Genomic DNA, 22,130 nt, shown 5'->3' with positions numbered 1-22,130 from the left:
AAACATATAAAAGAGAATTTATTTGGAGAATTATCCCTATGTTTTCCCGTGAGAACTTTGCGTATTTTTTTTTAAGCTTAGGTTAAACCTAAGACTTTGAGTTGGCACCGGTTGTGGTGAGGAAAGTAAGTGGATTGCCCCCACTCTTGCATGAAACAGCCCTGAGAAGGCGCTCCCTTGCTGTCATCCGGCGGCTCATTGTGAAGCATTGAAGCCCCGCAAATTAAAGACATTACTGTATGACCCATTATTTGATCACCACGTTCTGAAAAGATGGCTAATTCCATTTTTATTTTTTTTCCCCTCCTTTTTGGGGGGAGGAAAGCAGGGAAGGTCAATAGGGGGCAGATAGTAATGGGTAGTAGACCAAGAGCGATTGGATGACCTTTTCAGAACCGGGATGCTAAACCCTTGCTCCCCTTGTCACAGTTTAAAAACCAGAGGAGCTAGTTTAGAGAAGAAGTTGTTAGCATTCCATTTTTATTATGACATTTCACAGTCATCTGATTTAATGTCCCTTGACCGGATTGTCCACCGTGAGACGATGGGCTTGAAATGTTATTTAGAGCATTGATAAAAGGTGAGCGGTTCGAAGATGACAGCGAGTCATAAGGCTGGTGGTGTGACATTAATTTTCTCCATAACAGAGATGGAATAAGACGTCACGGTGACAAGCTGTCAATCAGCGCTGGCCCCTCAGAGCATCCCGATGCCATAGGATGGGGTGTTGCCTCTCCCGTAATAGAGCTGAACTGAGATGCTCTCCTGACAGCTGCTGCAGCCATAGAGAAAATATATTATACAGCCTTTCATTAAAAAAATAAAGAGGACTCCTCTCCAGAGCATTTCAATCTTTTCCCATCTATTGAGGGCTGAAAGGATTCACAGCAAATCATAGATTCCTCTGCTATGGAAATTTCTGGCTTCAGAATCCGTCCTGGTTTAGAGGCCTTCTAAAATAACCATAAATAACAAGGCCGGAATACCTCTTGATGAAGTATTCCTTAAAGTTATATTTTTTAACTGATATATTTACGTGTTTTGCTTCTTCTTTTTTTTTTTTCTCCCCCTTGGAGTTCTTATTATAATCCATGTGTTGCTGGCCTAAACAGTTGAAATTTGCCATAAATTACTGACTGTCAGCTGACTGGAGAAAATGAAACCTTCAAATAATTACCCCTCTGCATAGAAAACAGAACTTTGGAGCTGAAGTACCAGTAGCAGTGTGACTCTGTACTGAGTTTACCGGTATAAAAATGATTCTCGGACTGCAGATACTTGCTTCAGTCACAGTGAGACTTGGTCTAAATTGTTCCTAAAAATTAAAGGACAGGAACCTATTTTGATAAAACTCCTCTCTGTGGTTAGATTAGGAGACTTACCTGGTCTTTAACAGTCGGTAAGCTCTGAGATAAGAAGCAGCTTCCCACACCTGATCATTACCACCTTAGGAAGACAAGCTGTCTACAGATCTCTGAATTATAACACTCGGTCTAACGTTTCCACTCTTAAACCCTCAATTTACAGGACTTTAAATGGAGAGAGAAGTGCATTTTTATTAAACCCTGTCATCTGGGTAGCTTAAAGAGAGTTTGGGTGATAAACAGCTGTTTAAAAACAATAAAAGATTAGGAGTTAATCCTTGTGCTAAACACTCTTTTTTTCCGCAAAGTTAGGCGATGAGATTACACATCTATCTGTTTCCTCCTCTCAGCGTACCAAGGTCAGAGCTTCAGTCTAAACAATGACTAGTCATACAGGGCTGATCACGTTCATATCGTGGTAAGCGCGTGCCTCTCAGGATTCTCACGTTCTCAGTACAAAGATGGAAATGATCTTTAGTAAGGTTTTAATAGATGGCTTTCTTATGTGAAACTGTGTTATGCTTTCCAGTTTTAAAGCATATTAAAGATGATGATAAAGCAGTGCCTTTGACTTACTGAATAAAAATACTGATTTTTGCCATGAGAAAGTCGCATTGAAGTGCAAATAAACAAACGTGTGTGTGTCCTGTCGTTGAGTCACGTCCAGCTGTTCACGACCCTATGGACTGTAGCCCGCCAGGCTTCTTTATCCATGGAATCTTCCAGGCAAGACTACTGGAGTGGGCTGCCATTTCCTTCTCCAGAACAAATGTGTGTCATGTTCTATTGGCTGATTTTACTCTCTGTTTATGTTCATGAGAATTCTGAATTATTTTCTTGGTATCCCTTCTTTTAATTCCTTTAGGTATTATACTTATTCATACTCTACCACTATTAATTCATGAAATTAAATTGGTTTTAGCAATTGGGTCTGATTCTTCTATCAAAATTTCTATACTTCTATACCTACTACAATGACAGATAAATTTACAAATCTAAGAAAAGGTTATCCATCATTTTTGAATTGATATTTAGCAATCACCTTGATTTATTTTAAAAGATTATATATGTCTTTTACCTGAAAGGTATGAGGTATTTTCTAACATTTAAATCTTTTGAATTAAATGTTAGAAAATAATCGCTAACCCTCATCTAGCACCTACAGTTTCCAAAGCTCACCAAGGAGAAAATATAGTAGAAAAATAATTAATTTAATGTTGTCTTTCTTACTCCCAAAGCCTGAAGTGTGTTTGTTACTTATCCAACAATCTAAGATTCCTATTAAGAATCACTAGTCTCCAGATCATCATGCCTGTAGATGAAAGATTTCTTGGAGTGCTTTGGTAAAGGAGAAGGATGGGAGAAAGCAGACATGTCATATTTTATAATTGATTGTTCACTATCTACTGCTAATTACTTATGGAGAAGCAATGTTGTGTTATTTTTTTCCTCTTTCAAAAAATCTACTTGCATAGCAATAATTATCTACACAAGTGTATATGTGTATGTGTACACATTCATGATGGCAGAGAAGGGCGTCCTTATTGCAGAAACACAAATATCCCTTGGATCATTTCAGCAGCATCCTGAGATCAACCATAGCGCTGGTGTTTTCTCGGCGCACTCCTAGAGATGCTTTAAGACCTTTCTTTTCTAACACTGACTTTGGGGTGTTTCAGAGCCCGTTGCGGATATTTCACAACCTGAAAGATGTGGGCTTCCTCCAAGTGAAAGTAATCAGAGCAGAAGGGTTAATGGCTGCTGATGTCACAGGTAAGAAACGCAGGTTTCCTTTTGCCTACGTATCAAGCAGCATACCAAGTCTATGCAGTTTGATGAGTGAACTTCTCATTTCATGTGACTGAATCATCAAAGTAAATAATGTAAAGTGTGTTGGTCTTACAGAGATCTGCTATCACCTGATTTTTATACTGTCTCAGCTGTTTAAAAAAAGGGTAGCATAATAAAAAATGAACAGTAAAAAGGAAAACAGCTTTGAATTGTTGCCTTCTCCAAGGTTTAGTCAACACAGTGTTTATATTTCTTTCAGGTTTTGTCATTTTGGTGTCTTTGGGTAGTAATGATGTATCTTCTTCTCTTAAAACAGTATCAGCTTCCCTCAGATGATATTGTAGCATCAACACTCATAACTCAAAACATGCATGCGTGAAATCTCTTACATAGTTTGCTGAAAATTTTAGATACATAACACTCAATTACTTGGAATGAACTTTTGGTATTTGTGTTGCCGATCCAATTCTTTAGTTGTCCAAATTCACTAGCACATCTCAGAGATAATTCTGGATCTAAACTAAACATCTACATTGTTCTAAACTATTTTTCAAGAAACAGGCCTGGAAAACCAAGAAACAGGCCTGGAAAAATGCCAAAATCAATACGGTGTCTTAAAGCTTCCTGATTTGGATACTGCTGTTTCTATAACATGTTAATTATTTCATTACTTTCCAGGATGATTGTTTTGAATTTATAGCTATGTGAGCATTTACTTACTGTTTAATTTCATAGGATTTGGGAGGATTTATACAATTCCTTAAATTGTTCATCTCAAGATGAACAATAAATAGGATTGACTTGACCGATTTTTGTGCAAACTTCCCTGTTCCTGAAAGAAAGTATCCACTTATAATTTGTAGAAATATGCTTACCACTGTGAATGGCCAGTAAGTTGACCCTCAAAGGGTAGCTAACTTATTTGAAAGGGAGAAATATACTTTCCCTACCAAATGAGGATTTGCAAGCTCATTATATGGTCACTGCTGCCCTTAATTAATGGAACAGAATCAAAACCTAATTAAAAGATCACATGCCTTAAAACTAAAATAGCAGATGTCTGTTCCAAAATGACAATATTTTAAATTTTTTAATATTTGCATAGTATTGAGTGACTATTTATTGTATGATAAAGGTAAAAATACTGGGACTTTACAGTTTCTTTATGGAGGATATTATCAACTTATTTTTAACCAAGCAGATAATAACTGTCAGATATTATTTCAAAATAGGCATACCTGAAAATAGTGGGAGAAAAGATTGTAATTTTTTGCATCTATACTGACTTGGCTTCCTGTACTAAACAATTAGTGAACACCAAGTTTATTCACATTCTATTTTATTTTGTGTGTGATTGTAATCAAATTAATCTGGACAAAATGATTTTATTTATTATGTGCTTTCACTACTAGAACCAACAGTCAACATGAATGGCTGACTAACTGGTCTGTTCTTTTTGGTTCACTCTGAACATGAACTTAAAGACCAGAAGAGGAATTCAGTGCTACTTTTACACCGCAGAGTTTCTGGCCAGCCTCTGATTCCCAGCAGCAGGTAGATTCAGAAATTCATGGCAGTGACATTCACCATCACAGGAGGCATCTTCACTTTTCTTGAGTATTTTCTGCAGTGGAGGGGAGCACCCAGTGTTGGGCTAAAAGCATCTGAAGATAGAGAAAAAGACTAAAATTAAAAGTGTATCAGAGGTTATCATGTGTGCATGTGTGCTGGCTGAGTCGCTTCAGTCATGTTCGACTCTTTGCGGCCCCATAGACTGTAGCCCACCAGGCTCCTCTGTCCATGGGATTCTCCAGGCCAGAATTCCGGAGTGGGTTGCCATTTCCTTCTCCAGAGGATCTTCCTGACCCAGGGATCGAACCCAGGTCTGTTTATGTCTCCTGCACTGGCAGGCAGGCTCCTACCACTAGCATCGAAGTGTTAAGAACTATCCCTGGATATTTATACTGGGTACAATAATTTCTTATGCAAAAATTCAAATCCCATTTACTTCAGAAGCTTAGATACCTGCCCATTACACAAGTTAAATATAATTATCTGTTTGTGTCTCTTGGAGAGAAGCTGTCATTGCTTTTGAAACTTCATGAATATGCCAATTACTTTAACCCAGTTGGCCTATATGCCACTATGCAAGTTAAAGTACATGTTCTCTTGAAGCTGGAGAAAATAGGTATATTTCTTTCATAATGGTTCTATGTAAATTAGTGTGAATAGCAATCACCTTTTCCCTAGGGATTCAGTGAGACATAATTTTGATCTGATAAAATGGACTTTAATTTGGAGAATACTAAATAACAGATTCTCCATTTTTTCCTTCCAGTTTTAGGGATATAAATCTAATGAATCCTCATTCCACACTGACCTTATAATCTAATGTGCTCTGAATTGAACAAGAGAGATGTTGAACTATTCAGGGGCAAGAGGATAATTCAGTCTTTGACCTCGCTCACCCATGGGACTTTTGTGGTCTTTATGACATTTGTGATGGTGGCCAAAACCGAGGACCATATATTCAAGTCAGATGTCTGAATATTCTGCCATTTGTTTTTAAAGTCTTTACTTCTGCAAAGGATAAATGCATACATATCTATAAATACATATAAATATGTCCTGATCCTTCCTGGTCTTTAGCATGGAATTTGGGGCACAAATAAGCTCTTTGTAGACTTTACCTCCTGCTTTTTCAAAGTAGAACTTTAAAAATATGTTGTGCATCTCAGTGGATAATCTGACTATGGCTCTACAAGATACTTAGCAACAGTTTGAGGAAAGGAAGAGAATCAGTGGTGCTATCTACAAATGCTCAAATTAGCATCCATTTAGGACTGTTGTGGATGGAGAGGGGAGATTTTAAATCACTGATAGCTCTCTGTGTGGAGCAAAAAATACTTTTGAGCTGTTGCCATAAGATACTTGGTTGGTTTCCAAACACTTTTCCCGACAAGTCCAGCAACACAAACTTATATTTTACCAACTTCACTCAATTCTTAAAATATTTTTAATGACCAGAATATCAAGTTAAATGTCCACAGTTTAAGCAAAAAATGTTAAATTACAATATTTCATCATTTAGCAGGAGCACTAGAAAAGAGATGCTGTAATCTTTTAAGTAGCCATCAATCTTACCGCAGTTACAAAGAGTTTTTTCCTTTCAAAATGTAAAATTTTTCTTTTGTTACAACACATTCATTGAGAAACATTGTGATACTGTATTAACTCTGTGAATAAAGAGCAATTGAGACTCTCTTTGAATGAGTGAGTATAAAGCACAAATTACTTTTTAATGAAACCCTCAATTCTTTTCCTTTCCACAAAAAGCCTATAGCCTTGTTCAGCTGAAGGCTACTACAGTAGGTCACTTCAGTTAAGCCCCTAATAAACTGTTGATAGTTGAGGGTAGTTTTTTCTTCGGTCTCAATGGCCCAGTGTTGGACAGTGCACTTCAAATCATTAAGGTTAATACAGATTTAAAAAAGAGATTAACTCTGGTGGTTAAGGCCTCCATTTACAACTCCCACACATACACATGCATTGAGTGAGGCACAAGAGTGGATTGAAATTTCAGTCAAATTGCGGGCAGCCTTTCACAGCCTGAGAAAGTGGCACTCTGGTTTTCAAAGTTGGTCAGTGAAATTCTTCAGGAGGGAAAAAGTTCGATTCACTGAAAAATACTGCGTGGTACAACTTACTTACCTTTCAAGTACGCAGTGAAAAGGTTAATGTCTCTCTGGACCATCAGAGCAAAATCTTCCGACTGGCCCTGTGTTCACTGGGGAAGATTCTACTGCTAAATCAAGTATTCCTTGAAACTGGACAGATTGTGTGGAGAGAAAGACCAATGAGGGGGGAAATTTTTTTTTTTCTTTTTTTTTTTTGGTGATGGGAAAGAGTTCACTGTATGTTGGAATATGTCTTTCCTAGCTTCTAATTATTCTTCTTTGGACAGAGCCTAATTTTTGCTTTCAGCTGAACATTTAAAGTCTTCTATATTGAGTGAGGCTTTCTTTGCAGAGTATTTAGACCTGGCCTCTTGGTTCTTTCAAGTTCTTAAAGAAGAAAAAGAAAAGGGTTCTTCTCCTCGGCCCCTCCCCTTCATTTTCCCTTGGGTTGTTTTTTTGAGCTCCTGAGGAAGAGGTCACAGCCTCCCCAGGGATACCAGGCGCTTCGTTTCAGAAACACTGATACGGGAGAACTGTGAAACCCTTTCAAAAGATGCTCTGCCTTTTCACTGTATTAAAAGGTACACTCCTATAAAACTTCTTCACTCCAGGTGAATTGATCTCTCAAATTAATGCACATCTCTTTCAGGAAACAATAGAGGGAGAGCAAGGAAAAAAAGAAAGAGAGGGAGAGAATTTTACAATTAACAGAGCTGTCATTGAAACAGTCCCACTAAATGAGCATATCTTTTTCCGGAACAAGGCTGCACATCAAGACTTGCGACTCACCAGCCCCCGGAGTCTGGAAACCTACTAGTTATTAAGAGAGATGTTTACTACCCCTTTATTTGCATAGACTTTTCCCATGTTTTTCTTTAGGAAAACTGTCTTCATTGTTGGAAAATATTTAAGTAACAAAACAGCAGAAAAAGACATGCTACAGTTTTTTTATCAGCTTCCGTGAGAGTCTTATTATCTTAAGAAATAACAGTTAGCAGCTCAGATTCATTAGCAGAGCTAAATTTAAGCCCCGTTTGACAGGCTGCCTAGAAAACATTTTGTTTTGCTGTCTGTGGGCTTTAATTAAGATGTGTTCAATTTCAGTCCTCTTCAGTCTAGCCCTACCCACCCCCCCACCACCCCCAACTTGCTGTGTCACAGACGGGCGATCAGACACTTTTAGATGGTCCGGCCCATGACTTTGACCTTCTGCGCAGTCCGGCGTTCCCTGGGGAACCGTTCAACTCATGAGGTCTGATTTCACACTTCCAGGATGCCTCAGCTCTCTTAACAATGACGGGGAGACAAAGCCCTTTAGAGCAGGCCGCATGGGGACTTGTTTAAATTGGAAACCAGAGAGGAGTCAAGGAACAAGGTTATGGGCGACAGAATAGTGCTTTTAATAAAGAGCTCACAGCTCCAGCTCAGCTCAAAGAAGCCTACCTCTGTACAATTAATTGAGCCATTTATCTGGAGCTTCTTAGGCCTCTACTTTCTCACAGATTGCGTGGTAAATATCAGCTAAGAAGCAAAGGAGATATGCATGAAATGAATTTTAACACTTTGATTACTGTGCCTCCAGTCTTCATTAAAAGTAAATTTATTTGTATTTCTGACCTCATTATCAGGAGGCTGCCTGCATTTTTATTGGTTCCTGTGATTTCCAGCTTGAGTGTGTCATGAAGGTATATTTTATACAGAGATTTGAATTTATTATTCTTGATATTTTCCCTGAACATTATGGGTCTATTCAGAGAAAGAAAATGAAAAGCTAGCTGTATAGAAAAAGGCAAGTCTGGTCTTTGAAAGTTTTATATACTAAATGCCAAACACATATGCATCCAAGATATTATCCTTTTAAAAAATTAACTTTTGTGGGTTACTCAAGCAAATTGCCTAAGACGGAAGCCATTGTTGCTCGAGTGGCCCTCCAGATATGACAGCCTTACTGGAATAGATGTAGCTTTGCTGTTTCTTTTAGAGAATTGTAGCAGTTTGAATCTTTAATAGCATAGGTCTTTCATAGACATCATCACATTTAATAACATTGATGGTATCTGATAAATGCAGTCTTAGAGTTTATGATCACTGTTTAAAACCTATCATAGAAGAAGATAAAACAGATGTCCTTTCAACTCTACGTAGTTCCATTGAAAGTATTATATACAAAATGCAACAGAGTTCCTTTATATTTGTGAATTATCAAGGGTAAATTAATTTACCCTTGGGGGTTGGGAGTTATTTGTGGATATCATTCTTAATTTTTAAACTCTCACTATCTTAAAATCTTTAAACTATAGTTCTGTAAACATAAAATTTTACACAAAATTTTACACAAAATGTATTATATATATATAATAATTATATATATATATATAAATGTATTATAAAGTTCCCAAGAATGCTCTATTTCTTTTCTATAACTTAATGTTTCTATTTGCCTTTTAATAATGAAGATTGTAGAAGACTTTTAAGCAGATAGTATTCTATGACACCATATTGCACATAGAAATAAATGTTGCTTCCTTTAGTAATTTTATTTTTAAAAATCCAAGTCATATTCTAATTGTAGAAATGTAAAAGTGTTCTTCTAAAACCAAACAGCTGATAATATTTGAGAAGAGTAATTAAAATGTTAATTTAGCATAAGGGCTGGTGAGTCCTGAGTCTGAACTAGTGTTTTACAGGGAATTGCAGAAATCATGTGTGATTCATATGCAGGTCACATGGCTAGAAGATACTGCTCTGGAAGAATAGGTGGGATGACAAAAGAGATTAATAATTGGGTTTGATATGCTCTAGAGGTGAAGGACTATGGGCTGAAAAAGTGGTGGTCCCACTATCAATGGGAAATGAGGGGAAGAGAAATGCTATAAAATAATTAATTGAGTTCTGTAGAAATAAGATTACAAAATGATCCTTTGAGTAAAGAAATAGAGAATTGCTGATTTGGCTTGGAAGGCTAGCTCCAGGGTTTTACCCAGTGCTTGAAGAAATGCTTTTGACGTTAGCATCATTGTTTAAAATTAAACTATTCTATATATTTTGTTGCATTATGATATAGGTGTGTAAATAAGAAATGAATTTTCTAGAACAGTGGATTAGGGAAATACTACAGAGAGGATCTGGATTTAACTAGGCTTTTGAAATAAAATCCTACTGCAGGGATATTTGGGTGATATGATAGTGTGGTTAGACTCATAAATGACTAAATGAGCCACCCCAAAGGGTGATTATATTAAAGAATTAACGGCAATGGGAATGCCGTGCAGAGGAATGCAGCAGTCTATCCCTGGTCTAGCCTTTTCAACATATTGACTATTGACTTTGAAGAGATAATTGACTGCTTCTTTATCAAACTTACTAGAGGCATAATTAATTCATTATATATCAGACCAATATGTATGCTATTTATACATATATACTATGTATATAATGTACAAATTATACATATATATAATCAAAAAACTTAAATAATAGACTCAGTTCTGCAAAATGAACATTAGAAAGTGTAAATCAAAAGGCTTGCCTGTGTAAAAACAGTGATTTCTTGATTTAACAGTAGAAAATAAAGTCTTTGAGTTTGAATCAAGTTTAATCTCCATGAGAGTGAATTATACCTACATCAGTTTTGTTACATTGAATCAGAGGAGAAGGTTGAAATGATACCCACTTCTGGGCTCATCAGACATCCTGGGGTGGGAATTCAGTTTTGAAAGCTACTCTTTAAAGAAGGACATTAACTAGCTAACCAGAGTACATCCTCGGTTGATATATCTGGTGTTTTAGAATCAAGGCCATTGAAACTAGCTCAGTGAAAATGATAATAACGGTAATCGTAGCAACTAAGGTTTCTTGAGCCCTCATCATATGTCAGACACTACCCTAAGCCTGATATAAGGATTATCACAATTAATCTTACAGCAACCTAATTAGGTATTGTTGTTATCTTCCCATTACAAAATAGAAAATGGAAGTGTGGAAGGTTAAATAACTTGTCCAGATCAACACACACGCACGCACACACACATATACACACACTCCAGCTCGTAAATGGCGGGGCAAGGATGCCAGTCCAGATCTAGTCACTGTAGCCACTAACTTGTACTAGAGAAAGGAAGATGTGGAATTGATTTGTTGGTCAGTTATCCAAAAGCCTGTCATGGGAAGGATGTTGTTAGGAGTTGGTAAGAGTAGTAAAGACCAAGTTTCAATCCAGAGAGCAAACTTCCTTCTAGCATGTTTCATCAGAAAAGAATTTATTATAGAGTTTTTAGTGGATCACAGAATCTTTGGAGGCAGGAAGGGCCTAAGAAAACAAGCTCTAAGTCTGATTTCCAGGGGTTAATACTAGAGCTACATGAAAGAGCCAAGATGTTGCAGCTTTTGCCACATGAGCCTGTGGGGAAGGCACTGTGACGACAGCCTACACCACTCCCGCTCGCTCTGTGAGCAGTTCACCCTCTCGGAGAACTGAGTTCTAGTGTCAGATCTCAGGCAGATACCTCTGATCGATGCGACCTGAATCACATCTGCAACCCCAGTTTGCAAAGAAGTCAGGAAATGCCACTTTGGCTTTTGTGGCTTCTCTGGTTTCAGGAAGAGATACACTAGGAATAGAATAGATGCTCAGCAAGCCATCCGCACTCTCCAGTGCAAGAGGGCAGATGACAAACACAAACCACATCATCTCAGTGACAAATGCTATCCCTCTTTTTCGGCCCTTGTTTCATTTAAACTTAGACAAAAGCTCCAGAGAGACAAAATGCAAAGAAGCATTCCCCCTAATTTATAATTGCCCAAAAATGGATCAGAATATTCCTGTGGAAGGAGTGATTCCCCATCACTGGAGCCATTGACGCCTGGTCGGTATCACCACCTGGTTACAGAGGGGGCTTCAAGTCCTAGAGGAGCTTTCGGACTTGGACTCTAAGGTTTCTCTCCCAGGCCGTCAGGATCTGAGATCCTGCTAGATCCTGCAGTAGGTGCCAAGATGAGGAGCAGACCCCTGAATGAGTAGATATTATGTAGATGAGAAATAAAAAGAAAGATCTCATTCTAAAGACAAAGGCCTGACAGGTGGCAATTTTCAGTGTTATCACCTAAAAATATAAAAAGGTTTAATCACCTAATATGATTTTTACTTTTTTAAAATCTAAAGAATTTTATTCCATTGCAAAAGACCTCTCCAGCTAGTTAATTCACTTATGTGAATTATTCAGATAATCATCTGAAACCCCATACTTTTCTGTGCAGAATCTAATTGAATATATATTTACTGAAGGTCCTAAAGTGTCTATAAGGACTTGAAAAAACAGAGGAGTTCATGATATGTTTTTACATTTATTTTAGGCCAAACAACTTTTGTGTTTCTAATCTAACAGCAAGTCAGATACATGCAGTTTCTTGTTAAATATTAATTGAAAATAAAGTCTTTTAAGTGTTTTTGCCATAATTTATTTAAACTCTTGAAGGTTTAGACACAACTTCTCTACTGCCTCTCCTTATTTTATAAAGCCCATAGTCTCCTTTGTCTTTATTTCCCAGTTTCTTGTCTGTCTTGTTTCCCATTCTTCTATTATAAATTTTGGGCTCCCCAGCATATATCAAGATGGTTCACTTCTAGCACTCAAGAATGCAGCTAGTTTTACAGGATACTATAAATATTCTTTCGCATCTGCTTGTAGATCCCTGGGCTTCCCTGGTGGCTCAGGTGGTAAAGAATTCGCCTGTAATGCAGGAAACCTGGGTTCGATCCCTGGGTTGGGAAGATCCCCTGTAGAAGGGAACAGCTACCCACTCTAGTATTCTGGCCTGGAGAATCCCATGGACTCTGTAGTCCTTGGGGTCACAAAGAGTTGGACACGACTGAACACCTTTCATTTGAGCTTCCCTCGTGGCTCAGATAGTAAAGAATCTGCCTGTGATGCAGAGACTCGAGTTTGATCCCTGCATTGGGAAGAACCCCTGGAGGAGGAAATGGCAACCCACTCCAGCATTCTTGCCTGGAGAATCTCATGGACAGAAGCTCCTGTAGGGCTACGGTCCATGGAGTTGATAAAAGTCGGAAACAACTGAAGTGACTTGGCATGGCACTAGATCCCAAGGGAAATAAATTCATATATACATTAAACTTTATTTCTGTTGCTCTTAGTCATGGCTCTCAAAGTGTAGCTCAGGAACCTCTAGGAAATCCTAAGACCCATTTAGGGATTTGTGAAGTCAAAATTCTTTTATAAATAATACTGAGATGTTATTTGCTTTTTCTCACTGTCATTCTCTCATGAGTGTACAATGGAATTTTTCAAATGCTACATAATATTTGATCACTCTAATGTTAACATGTCATGAATTTATTATTATTTCCAAATGAATATCTCTTATTGTTTAATTCAAGTATAGTTGATGTAATATGTAATTTATAGGTGTACACTATCAGTTCAGTCGCTCAGTCATGTCCGACTCTTTGAGACCCCATGAACCGCAGCGTGCCAGGCCTCCCTGTCCATCACCAACTCCGGAGTTTACCCAAACTTATATCCATCGAGTCAGTGATGCCATCCAACCATCTCATCCTCTCTCATCCCCTTCTCCACCTGCCTTCAATCTTTCCCAGCATCAAGGTTTTTTCCAATGAGTCAGTTTGCATCAGGCAGCCAAAGTATTGGAGTTTTATCTTCAGCATCAGTCCTTCCAATGAATATTCAGGACTTATTTCCTTTAGGATGGACTGGTTGGATCTCCTTGCAGTCCAAGGGTGTATAATATAGTGATTCACAATTTTTAAAGGTTATGCTCCATTTATGATTATTCTAAAATATTAGCTGTGTCCCCTGTGTTATACCTCATTGTAGCTTATTTTATACTTGATAGTTTATACCTCTCTCTCTACATTGCCCCTGCCCCCTTCCCTCTCACTGCTGATAAACCCTTATCTATTCTCTGTATCCATGAATCTGTTTCTTTTTTGTTATAGTCACCAGTTTGCTGTATTTTTTATATTTCATATGTGATATCATACAGTATTTGTTTTTCTCTGTCTTATTTCACCTAGCATAATACCTTCCAAGTTTATTCACATTGCCACAAGTGGCAAAATTTTCCTCCCTTTTTATGGCCAAATAGTGTACCACATTCCACTGTGTACCACAACTTCTTTATCTATTCATCTGTTGATGGACACTTAGTTTGCTTCCCTATCTTGGCAATTTTCAATAATTCTACCATTAACATGGGGATACACGTATCTTTTCAAATTAGTGGTTTGATTTTTTTCAGCTATATTACCTGGAGTGGAATAGCTGGGTCATACGGAAAAGTTATGTTTTTAGTTTTTTGAGAAACCTCCATATTATTTTCCAGAATGGCTATACCAGTTTGTTTATTTATTTGGCTGCACCAGGTCTGAGTTGTGGCAAGCTCTATCTAGCTCCCTGAGTAGGGATTGAACCCAGGTCTCCTGTATTGAGAGTTAGAGAGATTTAGCCACTGGGCCACCAGTAGAATCCTGACTGTACCCGTTTAAATTCCAAACGACAGTATATGAGAGTTCTTTTTCCTCTACATCCTGATTACGTTCCTCTACATTTGATTACAGAAATGATGACAGGTGTGAGGTGGTATCTAATTATGGTTTTGATTTGTATTTCCCTGATGATTAGCAGTGTTGGCCATCTTTCCATATGCCTATTGGCCATCTGCCTTTCCTCTTGGAAAAATGTCTATTCAGATATTCTGCTCATTTTTTAATCAGGTTTCTTTTTTAAATTGAGTTGTATAAGATGATAATATATCTTGGATATCAACTTCTTAACAGTCATATCATTTACAAACATTTTCTTCCATTCAGCAGGTTGACTTTTCGTTTTGTCAATGGTTTCCTTTGCTATGCCAAAGAAATGAAGTTTAATTAGGTCCAATTTGTTTATTTTTGCTTTTACTTCCTGACTTTAGAAGACAGATCCAAAAAACAATGTTGCTATGATTTATGTCAAACACTGTTCTGCCTATGTTTTCCTCTAAGAGTTTTCAGTCTTACATTTAGGTCTGTAATCCATTTTGCATTTATTTCTGTATACAGTGTGAGGAAGTGTTCTAATCTCATTGTACACGTTTTCCCAGCACTCTTCAAGACTGTCTTTCTCCATTGTATATTTTTGCCTCTGTTGTCATAGATTAAGTGACCCTAAGTAATTGAGTTTATTCCTGGGCTCTGTATTCTGTTCCATTAATCTATGTGTCTATTTTGTGCCACTATTATACTATTTTGATTATTGTGGCTTTGTAATATAGTCTGAGATCAGGGAGCGTGATTCCTTTCAGGTCTGTTCTTCTTTCCCAAGAATGTTTTGGCTATTTAGGCTCTTTTGTGTTTCCATTCATATTTTAAAATTATTTGTTTTAGTTCTGTGAAAAATGTCTTTAGTATTTTGGCAGAGATTATATATTTTTTTTCTTTTCTTTTTTTTTTTTCCCATCCCGATCCCCCCTCCCACCTCCCTCCCCATCCCATCCCTCTGGGTCTTCCCAGTGCACCAGCCCTGAGCACTTGTCTCATGCATCCAACCTGGGCTGGGGATCTGTTTCACCCTAGATAATATACATGTTTCGATGCTGTTCTCTCGAAATATCCCACCCTCACCTTCTCCCACAGAGTCCAAAAGTCTGTTTTGTACATCTGTGTCTCTTTTTCTGTCTTGCATATAGGGTTATCATTACCATCTTTCTAAATTCCATATATATGTGTTAGTATGCTGTAATGTTCTTTATCTTTCTGGCTTACTTCACTCTGTATAATGGGCTCCAGTTTCATCCATCTCATTACAACCGATTCAAATGAATTCTTTTTAATGGCTGAGTAATATTCCATAGTGTATATGTACCACAGCTTCCTTATTCATTCGTCTGCTGATGGGCATCTAGGTTGCTTCCATGTCCTGGCTATTATAAACAGTGCTGCGATGAACACTGGGGTGCACGTGTCTCTTTCAGATCTGGATTCCTCAGTGTGTATGCCTAGAAGTGGTATTGCTGGGTCATATGGCAGTTCTATTTCCAGTTTTTAAAGAAATCGCCACACTGTTCTCCACAGTGGCTGTACTAGTTTGCATTTCCACCAACAGTGTAAGAGGGTTCCCTTTTCTCCACACCCTCTCCAGCATTTATTGCTTGTAGACTTTTGGATAGCAGCCATCCTGACTGGCGTGTAATGGTACCTCATTGTGGTTTTGATTTGCATTTCTCTGATAATGAGTGATGTTGAGCATCTTTTCATGTGTTTGTTAGCCATCTGTATGTCTTCTTTGGAGAAATGTCTGTTTTGTTCTTTGGCCCACTTTTTGATTGGGTCATTTGGCAGAGATTATGTTGAATATGTAGCTTGACTTGGGTAGTGTGGTCATTTTAACAATTTTTTCATCCCAAGAACACAGTATGTCTTAACATATTCTCAATTTTAATTTCTAAAAATGGTAAATTTTGATAGATATAACCCACACACAAAAAATGCTCTTTGAGATCTTCAGTAACCTTTAAGATTTCCTGAAACCAAAATGTTTAAAAACTGTTGCTGTAGGGAAATGATCCTCAGTTGGGAGATGGCAGTATTGCCCCTTTGGTATTTTAGAAATTTGTAGGGAAATTAAGTTGTCATAATGATTGGGGAGGACTATTTGTATTGGGTGTTGGGGATACTAACTGTCTTTTAAAAAATTAGACAGTAATAAATAGTGACACTAATAGATAACTAGACATAAATAGCAAAAATTGTCCCATGTCCTGCATGACTAAATATAGACACTAGTATAACTTTAAAATCTGTTTCATGATTATCTGACTCTAGATTGCACCCTTAAATATATATTATTAACTCAAGTCTTGTTGATGGCTGCCACTTAACACCAAAGACCTTAGAATTACCTCCAAGGTACTTCATGACCCGGTTCCCTGTTACATCTCTGACATGTTTATTCTTCCTGTTGCTCACTGTGCCCCGCTATCAGAGTCCCAGAGGACACCAGACTTTTTCTGTGGCTCCTCCCACTGCCTGGAGCACTTTTCTCCTGATATTCGCTTAGTTACTTCTTCACTTCCTTCAGTCCTTTGCTTAGGCTCCCCTTACCAATGAGGTATACTCCAGACACCATAATTAAATATGTAAACTGTGACCTTCCCCCACACTCTTCAGACCTCTTATCTGGCTCTATCTTTTCTGTTTTCTGCTAACATACATCACTCTAGCATACAATATATTCTACTTATTAATTATGTTCAATATCCATCCTCTTTCTCCTCCCTCCCCACTGCAAGCAAGCTCCAGGAAAGCAGAGACCTTATTTTGCTTTTCATCTGTGAATCAGTCAGTCATGTCCAACTCTTTGTGACCCCATGAATTCCAGCCCACCAGGCTTCTCTGTCCATGTGATTCTCCAGGCAAGAATACTGGAGTGGGTAGCCAGTTCCTTCATGACCTGGCAAAGAGTAGATACTCAATAAATATTTGTTGAATAAATCTTTTAACAATAAAAATTTGTTAAATAAATAAATGCATGACTTAGTTGTATACAACTTTCTATTTAGTCCTCTGAATAATAGCATTAAAGCATCATATTAAATGTTGAAATCACTTATGGGTTGGTTTTATTATATTTCAGAATAGTGAGAGGAGGGCATTACAAAATCTTCAATATGAGGAAAGACCTAGTGGACCAAGAATCACAAAATTAGAGGGCCTATTTTTTTCTGCCACTATGACACCTGCTTCATGACTTAACTAAGAAAAGAGAAGCCCTATTATTATTACTCAATCCAGAGGCAGACCCAGTGGGAACCTAGTGAAGAGGGTCAGCTAGTGTAATTATACCAACCAGACGTTTAAAACATACTGAAGTCAGTCAATGAAAAAAGCTAAGGTCAAAGTCTCACCTCCAGTGATAAGGAGAGGATTGGAAGATGCCTCCAATGTAAGCTGCTCTTTATTTTGGTGAATTCTGTGGGGTTCCCTCAGCTGTAACATTGTTATATGCTAGGACTTAATTCCAGTTTATAAAAAGATGGCAACCTTGATTATAATTTTTAAGATTAATTATAACCATTTCGAGTTGTGGCAACTGAGGACGTCAAACCAATGAGCTTGATTTGTGCCAGGTATCCCCAAATAAAAGGCCCCTGTGGTATGAATTGCTTTCAGTGCTACTGAAAGCCGCTGTCTTTTCAGAGACATGCCAACAAAGAGGTGGTCAAAGGGCCTCCACACACACACATTTTTATAACACATCACACCCCGCAAACGGTGCTCCTTGTCAGCAGCCAAATGACCTTGGACACAGCCCACCACTGATGGATTGGGATTGACCTTCTATTCTGGGGGCAGGAATATCATTCAGTATCTCTTGAGTGGCCTCAATGCTCAAACCAGTTGTCTGCATGAACTGGAGTCATCTGCTTGCCCGCAAAACAGGGGTGGTGCTGACTTTCCCACACTTCTTTGTAAATATGTCAGTGTGGTGACCTCAGAGAGCCAGGGCTAGGAGTGAGAGGGAATTAGCCAGTCAGCACACCCTGTCTAACCCTGACTGCCGGTTTGAAGATTGCCAGAAGAGATGCCCATTGGAGACTTTCCTGACGTTTATTTTTATGGTTATAGAAATGTCTTTCCACCATAAGAAGAGTTGAAGTAATACAGTAGATGCTTCAAAATCTGTTACAGGTTTATTTTTATGAGTCAAGGTGAAATAGTCTACTCCTAATTTTAATTCTCTTGGGAGATTTTCTTCCTTATAAAATTTCATAGGAAAAAAAAAAGATAGCCCTTAGTATTAAACCAGATTATGGAGAAATGCGTCAGTCCTAACAATATTTGTAAGTATCTATCTCATGGGTTTCCCAGGTGGCCCAGTGGGAAAGAAGCCACCTGCCAATTCAGGAGACGCAAGAGATATGGGTTTGATCCCTGGATGGGGAAGAACCCCTGAAGTAGGAAATGGCAACCCACTCCCGTATTATACTTGTTATATAATATAGATCTAGGATTTGTGTTACCCTATTAAAGAGACCCTATTAAAGGGATATACAAAAAGATTTAAACTAAATATTCCTTAGCACAAATCTTAAAGTCCTTCACTTCTAAAATTGCTGGTGACAGAGAGGTGTAATCACCATAGATCACCAGAGTCATCTCCATCAGGAAATCTTCATTTTATTTTCCCCTTCCTGTTCTAGACTTAGAGGATGATACACTTCCTTTGCATTCTTTACTCACCTTTATTATAGCACTCACAACCCTGCATTATTATTGTATATTTATGTGTCTGTTGTGCCTACTAAATTGTGTGTGTTTTGAGAGCTGGACCGTGTCTTTTTGTTTTTTGTTTTTTTTTAAATGGGCTAAGGGCTGCTTTAACCCATTTGTTTTATTTTAGATTAATACTCGTTTCTTAGAGCTGTCTTAGGTTTTCAGACTATGCCTTAATCATACTTAGAATTCTGGGGAGAGGCAAGCAGACACTCAATAAGTAATGAATAGCTTCAAAATGTGCTCCTGCAACTATCTAGAAATCATTGAGTGGAAAATGGCCATGCTCTCAAAGAAGGTGACGATTCTCTTCTAGCTGTCATGGTGGGTAACACAGGCAACCCCCCTGCCCCAACCTCATCCTGCACTGCTGCAATTTCTATCTTGCATCCAAACCAAAACCTCCAGTTTCCTGCGCTGGAAAGGAGAGGGATGGGCACTTTTTAGCTAAAATAGTGCAAGTTAAGGGAGAGCCGCTTGGTACCCACAGGTCTGCTTTAGTCTTCCGACAAGAATGAGTAAGAGGGGAACAAGAAATTATATAATCTTTGTTCCCATACACGCATGCTCTTCAAATAGCCCCAAAAGCCTGGAAACAAAATACACTGCAACTTTGGATGCTGCCTTCATTCCTTGCTCTTCTAGCCTGGTGGTATCCAATAAAACGATAACAGGAGCCAGTTCTGCTTCGCTCTCTAGAGCTTTGCAAAGTACTGTGCACTTTGCTTAGACATCAATGCGGCATCCTGTACTCAATGCCCCTCCTCCTGGACCCTCAGCAACCAAAGCAGCCGTCACAGGGTCTAACCAGAATGACAAAAGGATGAAAAGAAGGAATAATTAAGCAGATAATGAATGGTTAGGTCCATCACTGGTATTTCTGTGATTGTTTTTGTTTGTTTAAGTGGCGTCTAATCAAGATGGCAAAATTTAGGAACTGAAAAGCCAGTCATTTAAAGCATCATTTAGCAAACCAGATAAGCACATCAACTATGTGTAGCCACTTCTTTAAAACAAAACTGTCATGCGGGCTTTCTAGTAGTAAACTCATGGTATTTAATATTGTATGTTTACTCTTATTTTGGTTGCAATTGTTGTTAATTTTTAATTGTCCTTGAATCATGCAATGGCAGAAGGATACTTTCTAAATTAGTCAAAAATAGCATAGTGTGTAAAGACCTAATGTTGGCATCCACACTGATAACTGTAAAAACATAACTTTTTAGAAAGAAAAGTTGAATGGAAACTAAAGATAAAATGGTCTTACCTAAATGTTCCTCTTCTGGAGTCTAGAAATAACTAGTCAGAGCACTTTGTTGAATACTTCTTGTCCTTGCAAAAGGAGACTGACTTGGCTAAGCTCAATAGATTGTTTTCCATTTCCAAATAATAATATCAGGCATAATAGATTGTTCAATATTGATATCTGAAATTCTGTTGGTTCTACCATCAACCTATATCCAGAATCTGATCACTTTATGTCACCTGGTTTATTGTAAAATCCTCCTAACTAACTCTTCTCCCTGTCTCCTTCATTGCCCCCTGTCTACCTTATTTTCCAAATGGCAGCCATCAGATTCTGTTGCATCTAAACCCAGATCCCGCCGAAACCTTTCCCTAGCACTTGGAATGAAAGCAAACTCCTCCAGAGACTGGCCACCCTCCCTGTGCCTCTCCAGCTGTGTCATCTACTACGCCTTTCCACTCCCCATCCATTCCTCCGGTCACACTGGCTTTCTGGAAGCACCAGGCACAGTCACTTCTCTGGCCAAGGGTCACTCTCTTGCCTCTTTCATTTCTTTGCCCGCTTGTTGCTTTCTCACTGAGACCTCTCACTGAGACCTCCTCTGGCCGCCCTTTTTAAGACTGTACATACATTGCAGCACTCCTTACCTCCTCACTGATCTTCTCAACTTATTTCTTCTCTATAGTACTTAGCACTTCCTAAAATACTCTCACTTTCTAAATGCTCTCACATGTTCTTATCCATTGTCTGTCTTCTCCAATGCAAACTCTGCAAGTTCAGCAGTTTTTAAAGTTGTTTTATGCATGTCTGTGTCCTCAGCACATAGAAGATGCCTGGTATATGGTAAGCAATAAGTATTTGTTGAGTAAATGAATCTACAGAGAAGACATTACCCAGCCTTTCCATGGGTGTGACTCACTAAATACTGAGATATGGCACAGTTGAGGCTTCCCTGGCGGCTCAGATGGTAAAGAATCTGCCTGTAATTCAGGAGACCTGGATTCGATCACTGTGTCAGGAAGCTCCCCTGGAGAAGGAAATGACAACTCACTCCAGTATTCTTGCCTGGAGAATCCCATACACAGAAGAGCCTGGCGGGCTACAGTCCATGGAGTCACAAAGAATCAGATATGACTGAGCAACTAAGGGGGTAGATCAAGGGCTCTAAGCATCGTATTGTTTTCAAACCTGAGTTTAAATGATAGTTTTACTACAACCTGTGTGACCTGGTGAGTTATATAATTATCCAGCCTCAGTTTCCTCTCTGTAAAACATAAAGAATAAAAGCATCTTTCTCATAGAGGAATCATAAAATTTTTTGAGCAAATGAATGAAAACATTATGTTGAGCTTATAATAACTCAGAAAATGCCTGCAATTATCACAGTAACTATTATTATTGCCCTTATTATTGCTATATTTTATTGAGGCCCTTGCTAGTATACCAGACATTTTACTACTTATATTCTAGCTATTATCAACAAGGGACCATTACTGTCACTGTTGAAGGGATATGGGAACTGGCCCAGAGTCCCTGAGTGAGTATTCAGTCCCAGCTTGCTCTGCCTCCAAAGTTTAGGCCCTTCTTCCCAGACCACTGGCCTTTCACATTGGACTTTAATGCCATGCCCCAAGCTCTGGAAGTACTTAGAATATTTGAGAATGCAAAATATATAGCTCAAGTAGAGAACTTTAAGGAACTTGAGATTGGAGATGAAGAACTATATGGCATACCATATGATGGGTTTCCCAGGTGGCACA

At 38.3% G+C, this 22,130-nt stretch overlaps 1 protein-coding gene across 1 annotated transcript in view; it reads left to right on the top strand.

Annotated features, from left to right (window-relative positions):
- MCTP1 (multiple C2 and transmembrane domain containing 1) overlaps positions 1-22,130 on the top strand; it is a 550,845-nt gene that overhangs the window by 360,365 nt on the left and 168,350 nt on the right. The window contains exon 12 of the mRNA XM_065936796.1: positions 3,044-3,137. Within this exon, the coding sequence (XP_065792868.1) occupies positions 3,044-3,137 (94 nt within the window). The remainder of the gene's footprint in view (positions 1-3,043; positions 3,138-22,130) is intronic.

The sequence above is a fragment of the Muntiacus reevesi genome, chromosome 1 (genome assembly GCF_963930625.1).
Source record: "Muntiacus reevesi chromosome 1, mMunRee1.1, whole genome shotgun sequence".
NCBI classification, from domain to species: Eukaryota; Metazoa; Chordata; class Mammalia; order Artiodactyla; family Cervidae; genus Muntiacus; species Muntiacus reevesi.
The sequence above is the reverse complement of the archived record's forward strand: the minus strand, read 5'-3'. Positions and strand labels throughout refer to the sequence as shown.